Here is a 14,571-nt window from a genome sequence, read left to right as displayed (position 1 = left end):
TGTCTTCAAACAATACTCAATGTCCATTGAAAAAGTTTTGGTTTGCTGTAAGTGTTTCTTCTGTTGAAGCACAAAGAGGGAATTTTGTACTAAAAAGACTTATGTTTGGAAGAAACCCACTTGATGTGTCTAACTCAGACTGCTGACGCCTCATATCGTTTTACACAGAAAGCTACTTTGGATTTTGTCCCCAATTACTTACATTAAAATAGTTTTAGGAAGGGCTCTCTTTGTGGCCAATGTCGGGAAACAGTTACAGCAACCAATAACTCATTCAATGTCCATGTGAGTATTGTATTAAGATCAGTGAACCTATCCTTTAACAAAGAGACGAGTTAGTTATTTCAAATAAACAGGGAACTGTTTATAACCAGTTGTGTTAACTCTCCTCACCCTACCTTTACTAGATAAACTTCATGAGCCCTAATGTTGCAAACTGTCTACTTACACCAGATTGGTAGTGACTGACCACAAAATCAGGCAACCATGACAACGTCAGGAAATGGCTCAGAATATCAGTCCAGTCTGTCAGTAAGACCATGATTTGTTACCTTTTGAAACACACTAGTAGATTAACCAGGAGGTTAGTCTCGCAGCAGCACTACGACGTTATATATGTTGCTAGTTACGTTTCACATTTTGAATTACGTGCACCAGCAAAAGCGTATCCGTCCGTGTTACCAGTCTCTCCAGTCACCCCACCCAGCTCAAGGAGCTCCCTGGCGGTCTTGTTGACTCCAGGAAAACACCCCCTCCCAGACGGATGATCATAAAGGGGGGGATCATATTTAGGACAGGAGGGATGTGAAGACAGTCTGAATCAAGGGGATGATTTTTATATAGACTGCTGGCGGATTCATTGTCTTTGCGTGTCTGCTGGAGTTTGAGTCTGGATGTGGATGCTGCGCCGGTGCTGAGATGCTGATGACAGGCCGAACCTATCAAACACCCTCCTGTATCGTGGATGCAACCCAAAGCTGAAATAGCTGAAAGACGATAAATACGAGCGAAAGAGAGCAACAGGCCAGTTTGATCCAGCCTGTAAACGGGGGGCCGGAGCGGCTGTGTGAGGAGGAGTGACCGCGGCGGCGACATGTTCTGAGCAGAGAGCCGGCGAGCGGCGGCGGCTGGCGGGATGAAGGTGCCGAGGAGACCGAGGCAGACGCTGCTGCTCCCCCGGTTCTGCGTCTGTGGAGTCGGTCTGCTCGCAGCCGCCTGGGTCTTTCACTTCAATGATGTTACAGGTGCTTCTCAACGGAAAATCATGATTATGATTTCATCTCCACTAAACTCATCCGTTACTCCTGCTGTCTATAACCATGCAAATTATATTATTTAAATGTTAGATTCTAGTAATAATAACGGGTAATTACAACCTTAAAAGAGTAATTAGCTGCACAATAGACAAATAAAATATAAGTTGGGTAAAGGTTATGCTAAATTTGTATTTCACAAACACTCAGATATACAGTATAATAACTCATGTTTTATCAGTAGTGTATATTTATATGTCAATCCCTCTTTTTCAGGCTCCTATGGAACCACTGTGTATCATGACATCTCCTTGTCCAAGAGAGAGCTCATCCAGCAAAAAGAGGACAACAACCAGACTGACAGTATTTCTACATCTGGTGAGACATTTTAACGTGTGTGAGAGACAGGAGAGAGAATTTCTTCTGTCTTATCCTTACAAAAAATAGAAAAATGCAGTCACTTGTGAGCATGTCGAGTTGGATTGAGGACCTCTTTTAACCATTAACAGGCCTATATTTAAGTTTGGCTTTGGATATTCATGCAGTAATGAATCTAAGTCACTGTGATGATCTTAGTAACACCTGTGTGTGTGTTTTGTGTGTGAAGGCAGTGTGAGAGTGTGCCTTCCCATCTCTATTAATCTGTTAAATCCAAGTCTATCTCCTCCTGTGCATCAATCTTCGTCTCCAGTCCACCTCATCCTTCATTTCTTCAAACTCCGTCACATCTAGATGTCTAAACACAGTTAGGCCTTTGAGGGACCCGGTTGCTAGGAAACAGAAGGCTGTATTTGTGGTTGGATGGCATGTGCATCTGGAGCTGTTCAAAGTGCCTCCCCAGTCGTAATGACCTGCTGATTAGTAGCCTCTCATCAGCAGTTCTCCCATCTCTCAGATCTATTAGGCTGTTTGAAAGATTGAGAGAGAAGCAATGACAGCATCTCATGGTCTGATGTGAGATGAAGAGACTTTGCAGCCAATTACAGAGAATATTATTGAGCTACGTGTGTTGAGCTCGAACAAAATTTATGCTTCAGGGAAACACAGTACAGATTAACTTCAAGGCTTACCTTATTGCTGTTTTCAAGAGCATCTTTTTGTTGTTGATGATAAAAATACTCTGTCTGATCAGAGTGTCCAAAACAAAATAATGTGATAGGTTGTCATAATATCACACCATATCTGTGTCTCCATCTCTACACATGATGCATGTTTGGCCTCTAACGGCACAATGTTGCCTCTGTGCGGGATCTTAATCCGCTTTTGACACGCATGTTTCACTTGGCTGTTTGTAACCTTCATCTTTGTTTTATAAATCTGCAGTAAAAAAAAATTATCAGAAAACCTTGTGGGGGAAGTCACTTGGGAGGCAGCTTTCCAGATTATTGTCTTGCGCTGCCTCATAATGAAAGCTTTTTTTTTTTTTTTAAATGGCGCAGTGAGTCGTGGCATTTGTTTGTTCTCATGTGCAAGGCAGTGCAGCCTAACAAAACACTCGCTTGCAGTTGGAAAGAGAGTGATTGTGATGCCTTTTGTAACTCATCTACATTAAATGCCTCTGAAGGTTGACCTTATATGAATCGCTGGCTTTTGTAAAGAGTTGGAAAAGAATGTCAATATAAATACCGGGGTGTAGCTTGCATGAAGTCACGAGAGGAGCGATTTCAAACAAAATGGGCGGAAAACCCAATTATAATGCAACTGAACTGGTTTAGTCACATGACGGTGGCACTACAACCTCAAGTTGTCTCGGCCCGTGTTGCTATGGGATACAACCGGACACACATTCGACAAAGTCATACACTCTCGCATTTCATACCCGCGCACACAAGTGACTGAAGGTTCAGGGAAGAGCTACAAATAACTTATTGATTAATCTGTTATTATTTTTCTTCGTTAATTGATTAATGGCAATCACAATTTCCTAAAACCCAAGGGAATGTCATCAAATTGCTTATTTTGTCTGACCAACAGTCCAAAACCAAAAGATATTCAGTTTACAGTCACATAAGACAAAGAATAGCAAGCAAGCAAACTCATTCATATTCATATAACGCATTTCATAACAGAGGTTACAAAGTGCTTTACAGGAAGAAGAAAAGGGAACGATGGAGAAGAATTGACAAGATAAACAAGGAGAAATAAATATATAACCCACAAAGTAAACAGTATAAAATACAGAAAAATCCAAAGGTTTTAAGATGCTTTTTAAAAGATGTGCACTGATTTGGCATCTCTGACACTGTGTGGGATCAGTCTTAAAAGTGACAGGGAGCCAATGGAGAGACAGAATAGCAACAAATCTTCAAATTTGAGAAGCTTTGGTATTTTTGCTTGAAAAATGACAAACGATTAATTGATTATGAGATTACTTGCAGATTGATTTTTCTGTGGATTGACTAATTAATTAATGTACTAATCATCTCTATTCAGGGGTTTCCCTCACTTTATACATCTTTAGGTGACTCTCTGTCCATCTCTTCTCCAGCTGTCAGTGATTTTCCTGAAGACATCTTTACCCAGGAGCAGAGGAGACAGGGAGCGGTTCTCCTTCACGCTCTCTGTGTGAGTATCGGCTCTGCCTGAAAGCCAGAATTTGAAATGAAAGAAGCTTCATTTTGTTGCATTAAACTCACAAACAGACACACATAAGCTTATGTGGCCAATAACGTGTCCCCTGTATGTCACAGGCTATCTACATGTTTCATGCGCTGGCCATCGTGTGTGATGTTTATTTTGTGCCATCACTGGAAAAAGTATCAGAGGTATGAACTAAAGACATATCTAATGTGGTTGAAAATAAAATAATGTAAGACTAAGTATAGCTTTTGAGCTAGAAAACAACTTGTAGAGTCAACAAGTTGATAGCTGATGTTCTCTTTGTGTTCTCCAGATGTCCAAACCTTTAAAATGATAATGGAGGATGGAGTTATTCTTTATTTCTCTTACTGTCCATATTTCCCATGAAAAGACGTAAACCATCAATGCATTAGTCCATCTATCAATACTTTCTAACTTCCCCGTCTCTGGCACTAAGCCCCAAGAGCATTTTTTTGACTGAAGATGTAAATCTTTAATAAGAAATTGCAAATATGTTTTTGCAGTTTTAAAACAGTTTCTAAAATAGCTGGGCCGTGTAGTTTGTAGAAAACATTACTCAAACAGGAGTAAAATAGTGCATTTGTTGGGGACTATTTTCAGTTGCGGATTAATACACATTTGACGCACTAGTGATTATTTACAGCATGTGGGATTGACTCAAATTAAACTACAGTGCTCATGTTCATCATAATAAAGGAACATGTCAGCCAGTGCAACAGTGTAGTTTTGGACAACAAAGGAGGTCTCTGGCTGTATCAGGCTGTGGATACACAGACAATACTCGTTAGTAGGATCAATCAAAGAACAATGCAGAATATCAGCAGCCTTTAATCTGTTTAAACTCCTCTGCCTCTGTCCACTAGAACCTTCAGCTCAGTCAGGATGTTGCTGGGGCAACCTTCATGGCAGCTGGGAGCTCTGCCCCTGAGCTCTTCACCTCTTTGATTGGTCAGTATGATGCCCATCTAATCAATTACTCACTCTAATGTGTTAGCCCAGTGATTGCTCCATCAGCGCTCCAATTACCTGCATATTTACTAGATCAAGACTGAGAAAAGTCAAGCGTATGTAGGCAGAAGCACTGATTTGCCAATTACAAGCATTAAGTACAAAGTAGACATGAACATGAAGACTTTCATTTTGATTGATGGTTTGCCAGCTCAACAGCAAATTACCTCCCTGGGCCAGATGTTCTCACAAGCGTTTTGTTTTGTTTTTTTGTTTTTTTTTTTCACAAGGCAGTTAGGGTGTCAGTAAATGTGGATTTAGATGAAAAAAATACACTTTGAGTAGGAAAGAACAAATAAATTGGGAATGTTAAATCCAGGAATTAGCATCATTGAGATAAAAGTTTCCAGGGTGAAATTTAGACAAAAGAAGACTTGTTTTTCACAGGATGTTGTTCACAGTATTTGGAAACTGTGGCCCAGATATAAAACAGAGACAGAAACCATCACGCGCGCACACATGTTTTGGAAATGTGAGAAACTAGAACACTATTGGGGATTTCTCCTGGATATGATGTACAGTTTATTAAAATGGCCTTGAAACAGATGTATTACTGTGATTTGTAAAAACAAAAACTTGCATGTGGCTTAAGGACATTTTCTCATACAGTATATCACCTCTGAAATAATCTATCTCATTCACAAAGGAAAAAAGGCTGGCTTTGATATGCATTGGAGTGACTTTAGGCAATATGCAGTAAATATTACACAATCAGTAGCATAAGATAAAAGACATCTGCCCAGCCCCCATGGTTATAACCTGAAGATGCAATATTTCTGTTCAGAGGAGAGAGATGTCTAACTTTGTGCACTTTTTTTACGTGAGGGAGACACAATCCATCATTTCCTACAGATTGTCACATAAAACACATTTTTGCTGATGATTTATGGCTCACTCTTTCCTGTTCTGTTTTTAGGGGTGTTTATCACAAAGGGAGACGTGGGTGTGGGAACTATTGTGGGATCAGCTGTCTTTAACATCCTGGTCATCATCGGCATTTGTGGTATCTTCTCCGGACAGGTACACACACTGTGTTCAGACCAGAAGCTGAAAGGAGGACTCGCCTTTTCTGAATGACAAATGACAAAATAGAAACTCATTAAACATTGTAATAGTTATTAATAGATAGAGTAATAGTAATGGATATTTTGAAGCTTTTTCTGCCCATGTAAAACTGGCAATGATCATATGATTACATCTTAGACCATTTGTTTGATTTAACTAATGAAAATGTTCTCCAGCCCATCTCTCTGAGCTGGTGGCCTTTGTTTCGTGATGCTGTCTTCTACATCCTGTCCATAGTGGTGCTTATCCTGGTGAGAAATCCTCCAGTAAAAAATAGCACTCACACTGTTCACTGTTTAGCAAGTTATTAATTTTGTATTGTAGATTGGTCAGTGTTTGGTGCGCTTTGTCACAAGTGAAAGACTAGAGTAAATAAAGTGGAGTCCATTGTAATTTTTACTTTAACACCTACATTTACAAGCTACAGTATATATTTGGCTACTAGAAGAAAGCAACTACTCATTTCAAACACTGGATTTTTAATGGCAATATTCATTCATTCATTCATTATCCTATCAGTCAATAATATATTTTTTTTTACACAAACACATAACACCTAATGTTTCATTTGGATCCCTTAAATATGTTTGTTTTTTAGAGTTGTAAGACATGTAAAAAGTGAATTTTTGAGGTGTAATTAAAGTATATTATCATTTATTTGCAGGTGATCTATGATGAAAAAGTCATGTGGTAAGACTGTAAAGAAACTTTTTTACAACAGCCTCTGTTGTTTGGATCAGATCTGTTTGCAAGATAGCTGACATTGGGATGAATGTGGTAGTTATGAATCTGCATTGGCGTTTTTGTGCATGTTTCAGGTGGGAGACCATTATCCTGATCTCTATGTACGGAATCTACATAATCATCATGAAGTGAGTCTCTTCCTCTCACATTCCCATCCTGTTGGTATCAAGCCACCACACACTCACAGTAAAGACACAATATCTTTGTGTGTGTGTTGTCTCTTGTGTAGGTTCAACAGATCTCTGTGTAGCCTGGTAGAGAGACACTGCAGGAGGGCAGGTCAGCCGTGTCTGGGCAGTCTGCGACGGACGACTGCTGTCGGAAGCGTTGGAGACTGTGACAACGACATGGTGCCGCTGAAGCCAGGTGCAGGAGCTCGTGTTTGTACGTGTGCATGTGGACATCCAAAACATCAAAACGTTCCCTCAGTCTCTGAGCAGCGTTCAACAGACCTAGTGACACAGTTTAGGCTGCCAATCAAACTCATTTCTGTTTCCCTGTGGATTTCCAACAGGCTGAAATAGAACTGGACCACTTTGATGGACAAGATTTTTTTTTCTCCACGTTTTCTCTCTCTATCTCTCTGTCCTCTTTGTCTTATTAAACTATCCACTCCTTTCCACTTATACCTCCTACTGACCTCCGCCCACCTCCCCTCATTTTCCCCAGATTCATGCGTGGTGGCCGGCCAGGATTCAGGGGTGGTGATGGTGGATGAGATGCTGAACCTGCACCCCCACCAGCTCTCCTTCTCAGAGGCAAGCCTTCGCCTTCTCATCACCCCGCATTTTCCCCCCTTCACCCGCCTGCGCATGGCAGGATGCATTGTCATCAATGAGGTACACTGCACGCGCTCACACCCTTGACAATGCCAAGTTCCCCTGTTTTTGTTTTTTTTTTTGGTTAGGTTGGTGGGTATTTAAATGTGCATTTAAAAAGCAATATGTCCCTGTCAGATTAACAGGGACATATTGATAAAATGGCCATAAATATAATGAAGGATCACTGCGCTCACCTTTAGTTTCACAAGCTATTCATAAATCTGTTCCTAAGTTTGTGTTGTTAATTCCTCCCTAAATTTAAGACTACTAGCTAGTTTCAAACTTGTGATTTACTTAATTGGGTTGCACCATTAAAACTTTAGGGGGCTTTAATTGGTTTAATTTATATGTATACATGGAGAAATATATGTTGGAATATGAGTTAGAAGTATTCATGCAGTGTATAATGAGTGGGAAATATCTGATTATGCTAAACTACTGATGCTATTTAGTAATTTAGTCTGATGTTATTTGTATAACGTTTGGTCATTTGAGGTAGGCTATGTTGTGTTACTTTTAACTTAAGTGATGTGACCAGCAAAACATAAAATTCTAACTGAAGGTAAACTAGTTCACGATGAGAATAAAAAAGTAGTCTCTTGAATTTTTCTGTATGTAAAGATAAAGCAAACATGAACTTCAGAGGAATACTTTTTACTGTCAATGTGAACCAGTTTAGCTTAAGTTAAACTAACCGTAAACAAATGAGACCATGATGGAAACGAATGGTGTCACTTCACTAGTATTCTTTGTGCTAGTGTTTTATTAAAATTAAGATAAACTTTTCCTTCAACCCAATTGAGAACGTTGTTTCTTTATTTTTTCCTTCTTCGCTGTACAGAACTGTAGAGTTTATTTTCTTTCAGTCCTCCCACAATCTGCCATTATCAGATTTTTTTTTTAGCTTTAGCTCCATTTGTGCTGGAAGAAAGGTCACTTTGAGTTTAGAGGCTGCCATTTCAGCTTGGTGGTGCTGTTATTTGTTTATAGTGATTATATTTTTAGTTGCCATATTTATTTGTTAAATTAAAAGATGTTAGATGAACACCATCTAATAAGCTCACAAAGAAACACAGTCACAGACTGCTGCATAATGCATAATATTATCCCAGACACAAAAGCAACTCAATCTCCAAATCAGCTTCCTCATTCTCTCGGCTCTCCTGCATGTATGCTTGCCATTTCCAGTGCCAAATTAAAGTGTGACTGCCAATGCTGCCGCTGCTCTGTGCCATTCCCCTGATCAATGCTTTCCAAATCCCCTCTGGTGAATGTGAGGACATGCCTGGCTGCCTGATCACTCCTCCTGCCAGTTCTCATATTGTTAGCTACAGTCAGAGAAACTCATTTCCATAAGCTTGCTGCAGTATTTCTCATGTCATTTTATTTGCTTCTTCTTTAATTTCCTTCTTTCTTTTCTGACTTCACCCCACTTGCCTCCACCACCCACAGAGGCAGAGGCTGATTCGTGCTCGAGTCGGCCCGGAGGAGGGGGGAGCTTCAGGGGAGGAGAGTTTGGGTGCTAACGGGCCATGGGGGAGGGAGAATGGGACGGTGGCAGAGGGAGACATGCAGCCGCTGGATGGAGAGAGGGAGAGGGGTAAAGAGACGGGGGGGGAGACAGGTGGGGGAACACAGCCTAAAGAGGAAGAGGAGGATGAGGAAGAGCAGGAGGAAGGAGAGGAGGAGAACGCTCCTTTCAAACCCTTTGTCCTGCCAGGTGAGCGGTGAATGAAAGCAGACACTCGCACAGAGGCAGAATGAGGTTTTAGTAGCACAAGTAATTCTTGGAGTTATTTCACATTGTTATTATATCTTAAAGGGACAGTTCACCCCAAAATCAAAAATCCTCTTACCTGTAGTGCTATTTATCCATCTAGATTGTTTTGGTGTGAGTTGCCGAATTTTGGAGATATCGGCCGTAGAGATGTCTGCATTTTTTGGAACTATATGGTATTTGCAGTGAAAAACTCTGTCCCTTTTTAAGAAAGAAATGATTTTATTGGTTGACTAAAATCTCTGAAGAGATGTTTTTCTTACTAACATTAGACTGAATATCAGTTAAAGCTGGAGTGCAGAACTTTTGACTCCCCCTTCTGGTAGTGAGAGTAATTACACATACACTGTTGACGCGTGCTAATGATGTATGCCTACAATGAGCTCGCCCCAGGCTTGTCCAGAAATAGTTACAGAAATACAGAGACAATAATCCATTATTTAGGTAGAGTAAATGTAATAGCTACATAGCCTACTCCAAATATTTTACCAGCCTGTCCACGAGCAGTAACTTGACCTCAGTCCCTTCTCTTCTCTCAACACTCTCCTACAAGGAAAAGCTAAAGCTACATCAATGTTTATCTGTGTTTGTCCTCGCCATCCATCACTTTCTTTTTTTTTTTTTACTGTAATCCTTCCTCTGAACGCCGAGTTTCTTTTTTTTATCTGGAGCATCAGACACTTTTCTTGGACGCTTCTTAGGTTTTAATCCTAGTTGCTGTAGCCTACTCCTTCGCTTTGGTTGCTCCAGAGCCATGTAGAGAGAGCGCTGCGTCATCTCTGTTCAGTATCAATTCAAGCGGCTTTATTATTATCGCATACAATCCAATGTTGCCAAAGCATATTAACACAAACTATACAATCATAATAAACAAAATAAGCAATAAACAATGCTCAGTAATACAGTAAAACATTCTCTACAATGGCTTTTTTTTTTTGTTTTTTACAGCAATGGTGGATCGTGAAACTCTCTACATGGATCTGGGTTGCTCCCCGCTTCCGTCTCTCAAACCAAACCGATCATTTCTGATTGGCATAAAAAGCATCATTACCGGTGCGGGAATGTCGCCACAGACACCAGATTTTAAAACTCTGTATATTGTGAAATACAGATATATTTACTTGGCGGTGATAGGCTTAATCATAGTGTGAACTCGTTCGGCAAAGGCTTGACTGTAACGGACGTTCATTTATATGTAGAAGTCCCGCACTCCAGCTTTAAATTAATATAAAAAAACAACAACTAGCGAAAATAAGTTACACCACAGAACCTCCCAAACACATGCTGACATGACAACTAAAGACATACCTGTTAGACTTCACATCTACAGTAAATATAAGTAAAACTTGCTATTGACACTGGAGTTTACCTTTTGCATAAAACTCATTTTAGTATTGACTCACTTGTAGCTCTTTTCAATCAAATAGTTCCAGCAACCATGGAAGAAAGGGACCTAAACTTAGGAACTAAACTAGGAACTAAATGTTCCCCAAAAAAAAGTGTTTGCGTTTCCACTGCATCTGAAGAACCATGGAGGTTAGGCAAATTAGACCAATGACAAAGTTTCCTTTGGTCAAAACGTGGATAAAGTACCTGAGTACTACAACAGGACACGATCATCTGTTGACCTCTACAGATTTCAGCAGCCAATAGCTTGCTTTTTGTCTTTAAAGGAGTGTTGGCAACTCTGTTTGTAACTAAAACTTCAATCTGGCACGCAGTTAGAATTTGCTTTGTCCCTGATGCTACTGTAGCACCTACTTCTAATGTTTTCCAGTGTTATAGACGGATTTTTTGCTAATGGCGCTAATTAAAAAGGGATGATGCTAACACACAGAGGCCGTGCCACATGAATAATTTAGAAATTCAGATGAATCTGTAATGATCCCTGTGGGTAAACGTGTGCTTGTGTCCTGTGTGCGCATTTGCGTGTGTTGTCATAATGTCCTCAGATGGGTGGTGTGTGCGTGTGAAGTGGCTGCTCTCTTGGCCCGTGAGCATCCTGCTTCACTGCACCATCCCCGACTGCAGCCTGCCGCGGTGGGAGCGCTGGTACCTTCTCACCTTCCTGTCCTCCACGCTCTGGATAGCCATCTTCTCCTACCTCATGGTCTGGATGGTATGAAACACACTAATGCACCGACTCATTCTCACACACACACACACACACACACACACATACAAAATACATACATATAGCCTCTTTCCTCTGTGTTTCTGTCTAGGTGACCATTATCAGCTACACACTTGGAATCCCAGAAGTCATCATGGGCATCACTTTTCTGGCAGCTGGCACCAGTGTCCCTGACTGTATGGCCAGCCTCATCGTTGCCCGACGAGGTGTGTGTGTGTGTGTGTGTGTGTGTGTTTGTTTTTCATGTTCTTATATCCCGGTGGGGACTTGAATGCACACTAACCTATAGGGACTTGTGTCACTGTGGGGGCAAATAGTAGAGACTGCTTTTTCAGGGTTAAGACTTGGTTTTAGGGTACAGGTTACAATTAGGTTAAGGTTAGGTTAGTTGTGATGGTTATGGTAAGGGGCTGGGGAAAGCATTGTGTCAATGACACAGGGATAGTGAAACAAACATGTGTGTGTTTGTTTTAACCTGTCTCAACACATGCTTACACTGTTGATTAAAACCATTTACACCACTTAGCAAAACTAAATCAGAATATTGAGTGTGAAGGTTCATTCTTGACCTTGGAAAATACTGGTTTGACAAAACACTCTTAACTTAAGGTCCACTAACTAGCTTTTTCTGGAGCTCTGGGAAAATCTGGTATTTAGAGTTAAGATTGTTTTGTCATAACTAATTATATGACATCTAGGGTCTTCATTCATTGCAAATAACATTTTCTGGGAAAAGCAGAAACAGAAAATATTTATATGAAGCAGTAAAATAAAAAACTAGTTTGCAAAATTTCGATCAGGCAGCTCCTGCATCACCCTGTCGCACTACATATTGTCACATGTATTCCATTTTGTGTTTGTGCGTATGTCAAATGTTGCAGGGATGGGTGACATGGCTGTGTCCAACTCCATTGGCAGTAATATCTTTGATGTGCTGCTGGGCCTGGGCTTCCCCTGGGCGCTGAGGACTATCGTAGTCAGCTATGGATCAGTGGTAACACCAACTGTTTTCTCTGCCTAATATCTTAAACAGCTGACTTAAACCATGATCCTAAAATTATAGTGATATCCTGTTGGTGCTGTCCACACACAGGTGCACATGTTCAGGGTTGGGAACTTTCCCCTTTTGAGACTATAACATAAATTGTTACGGTGGGGCGTCCAGTGGCCTAGTGGCTGAAACTGCTGTTTCCGAGGAGGAGAATGAACTTTCAATCTCACCATCCTGTATATTCATGGCAGAACTTCTAAACTACCAAGGCCAGAGAGCCAGCAGGTTTTTAATTCAAACAATAACCACTGCAATGATCCTGGTTCGATTTCCCCCTCTCTCTCCCCTTGTTTCCTGTCACCTCTTGACTACCCACTGATACACAATGAAGGCAAAAATGCCCCCCAAAAATACTGTTTGTATGTTTCTGTAAAAGAAAGAACTGATGACATATCTTTCTCTGTTAGGAGTATATGTGAATGTGATCAGTGGCCAAATTAAAGTAAATTACTGCATTTAACTATAAAACAACTCCTCAATTTGAAGTGGATGAACTATAAGGCATGGAATTTATATAAAGTGATTTTAAAACAACATGTTAATGCTTTGTCTTCTCTGGTTTCTAGGTGACAATCAACAGCAAAGGCCTGGTGTACTCAGTGATTCTGCTGTTGGCCTCGGTCATACTTACTGTGAGTAGATCTCCACTCTCCACCGTATCTGACCATTGTTGTTGTTAAAATTCAGTTAATTAATCTAATTATATGAGTAAACAAAGTCTACACCAACATCAGCTGCCTGTTTTTCTTCACCTATGATTTTAATGTTATCTTCTTCCTGTCAAGGCCTGAGAGCCCTTGACTCTGTTTTCAGACTCGGAGAAATATAAGATTATATTTAGGGCAGTGCAACAGGAAATTAAACTCTCTATTTCTGTCCGTCCCTCCTCAGGTCCTGTGTGTCCATCTGAACGGCTGGAGGTTGGACCGCAGGCTGGGACTCTGTCTCATTCTGCTCTACGCCATCTTCCTCCTCTGCTCCATCGGCTTCGAGAGGCTGTAGAGGACACACACACTCCCTACGCAGAGTCATACAAAAGGACGCACAAACAAGTGGTCCGACTCGTTTTCCACCTTCACTGCTGCCATTATTAATCAAGTGTACGGACAGATGAATTTTCATTTCATTTCAAAGTGGCTGTACATGTTTGAGCAGCGTTACTGCGACACCGGCTTCCTGAAAGCTGCATTGTTTACCTTTGATAAACGAGTATTTTACATAGTTTTGTACCTAGCACCTCCAGCCCAGATTTTGTGAAATCAAACCCAACTAATAATGCACTATGTCTCACAACAAATGTATGAGGTATTGAATTTGTATTCTGAAACCAAGACTATTGTATAAGGAACCCCAAAGTGTGTTAGTTTACTTATTAATACTTTACGACTGCCACAAGTAACCTCAGTGACCAGATGATTATACATGTAAGTTTATATAGTTGCTTCTCAGTGCGTGCAGTTATTTTATGTCAAGTTTAATGTCAACTTTTAATCACGCCTTTTGTGTGTGTAGTTATAAACAACATAGCATGGCTGATCATCACGCTCCAGATAATTGCACTAAGCCACTATTGTCTTGGTCTTGTACATAATGTAGCGCCCCCCCCTTTCCTATAAGCTTCTCAGCACAGAAGTGATTTGCTGGAACAAAGGTGACTGTATGCTACAAGGTGTTTTTGAATGTCTGTGTTTGGAGAGAGTCCTTGAGTGTATGTTGTTGAGTGAAATAAAACGTTCTGTTCTGGGAGGTTTCTCTTCTTCTTTCTCACATGTCACAGTTTGTTTTATGCTCATTCTAACCCTCATTTTGATCTTCATTCCACTTAAAATTAGTAAATGTGACAAGAATTAGAGCAACACATAAGGAATTAAACCAAAGCAGTCTAAATTTCAACATTTTCCCAGTAGAGTTCGGTTGAGTTATGCTAATGAAGGATGCGTTAAAACTCAGCCATTTTATTTGCTGACCTATAAAAAAAGGTTGTATTGACGCCATAAAATCATCTATTTAATTACCAAATTAAAGGAAAACAAAAAATACATGGCTTAAAAAAAACGTGACTTTAATTCCCCCACAACCCTCACTGACTCTCTTAACCTTTTATATTTAGTGACACA

General features: G+C 40.4%; 1 protein-coding gene across 9 annotated transcripts; it reads left to right on the top strand.

Moving 5' to 3' along the window:
• The first annotated feature begins 114 nt into the window (after window positions 1–114).
• LOC122880264 (sodium/potassium/calcium exchanger 3-like) lies at window positions 115–14,200 on the top strand. 9 transcript variants are annotated; one of them, XM_044205206.1, is made up of 18 exons: window positions 115–1,244; window positions 1,530–1,631; window positions 3,742–3,818; window positions 3,944–4,018; window positions 4,718–4,802; window positions 5,779–5,882; window positions 6,104–6,178; window positions 6,592–6,617; window positions 6,746–6,799; window positions 6,901–7,037; window positions 7,341–7,429; window positions 8,945–9,212; window positions 10,218–10,322; window positions 11,222–11,388; window positions 11,495–11,609; window positions 12,285–12,397; window positions 13,021–13,086; window positions 13,346–14,200. In XM_044205206.1, exons 1-18 carry the CDS (start codon window positions 1,136–1,138, stop codon window positions 13,454–13,456), a joined length of 1,878 nt encoding a protein of 625 aa, XP_044061141.1. In that variant the 5' UTR covers window positions 115–1,135; the 3' UTR covers window positions 13,457–14,200. The 9 variants fall into 9 exon arrangements, with proteins under 9 accessions (XP_044061141.1, XP_044061137.1, XP_044061140.1 ...); XM_044205202.1 differs by having other exon boundaries at window positions 7,341–7,510; XM_044205205.1 differs by having other exon boundaries at window positions 6,901–7,055.
• The last annotated feature ends 371 nt before the right edge of the window (window positions 14,201–14,571 follow it).

This window comes from Siniperca chuatsi, linkage group LG8, assembly GCF_020085105.1.
Source record: "Siniperca chuatsi isolate FFG_IHB_CAS linkage group LG8, ASM2008510v1, whole genome shotgun sequence".
In the NCBI taxonomy this organism is placed as follows: Eukaryota; Metazoa; Chordata; class Actinopteri; order Centrarchiformes; family Sinipercidae; genus Siniperca; species Siniperca chuatsi.
The sequence above is the reverse complement of the archived record's forward strand: the minus strand, read 5'-3'. Positions and strand labels throughout refer to the sequence as shown.

Coding starts and splice junctions, on each gene's coding strand:
- LOC122880264 (XM_044205200.1), top strand. CDS start 1,136: ATGAAGGTGCCGAGGAGACCGAGGCAGACGCTGCTGCTCCCCCGGTTC. Junction 4,019..4,717: donor CACTGGAAAAAGTATCAGAG/GTATGAACTAAA, acceptor TCTGTCCACTAG/AACCTTCAGCTCAGTCAGGA. Junction 5,883..6,103: donor GTGGTATCTTCTCCGGACAG/GTACACACACTG, acceptor AATGTTCTCCAG/CCCATCTCTCTGAGCTGGTG.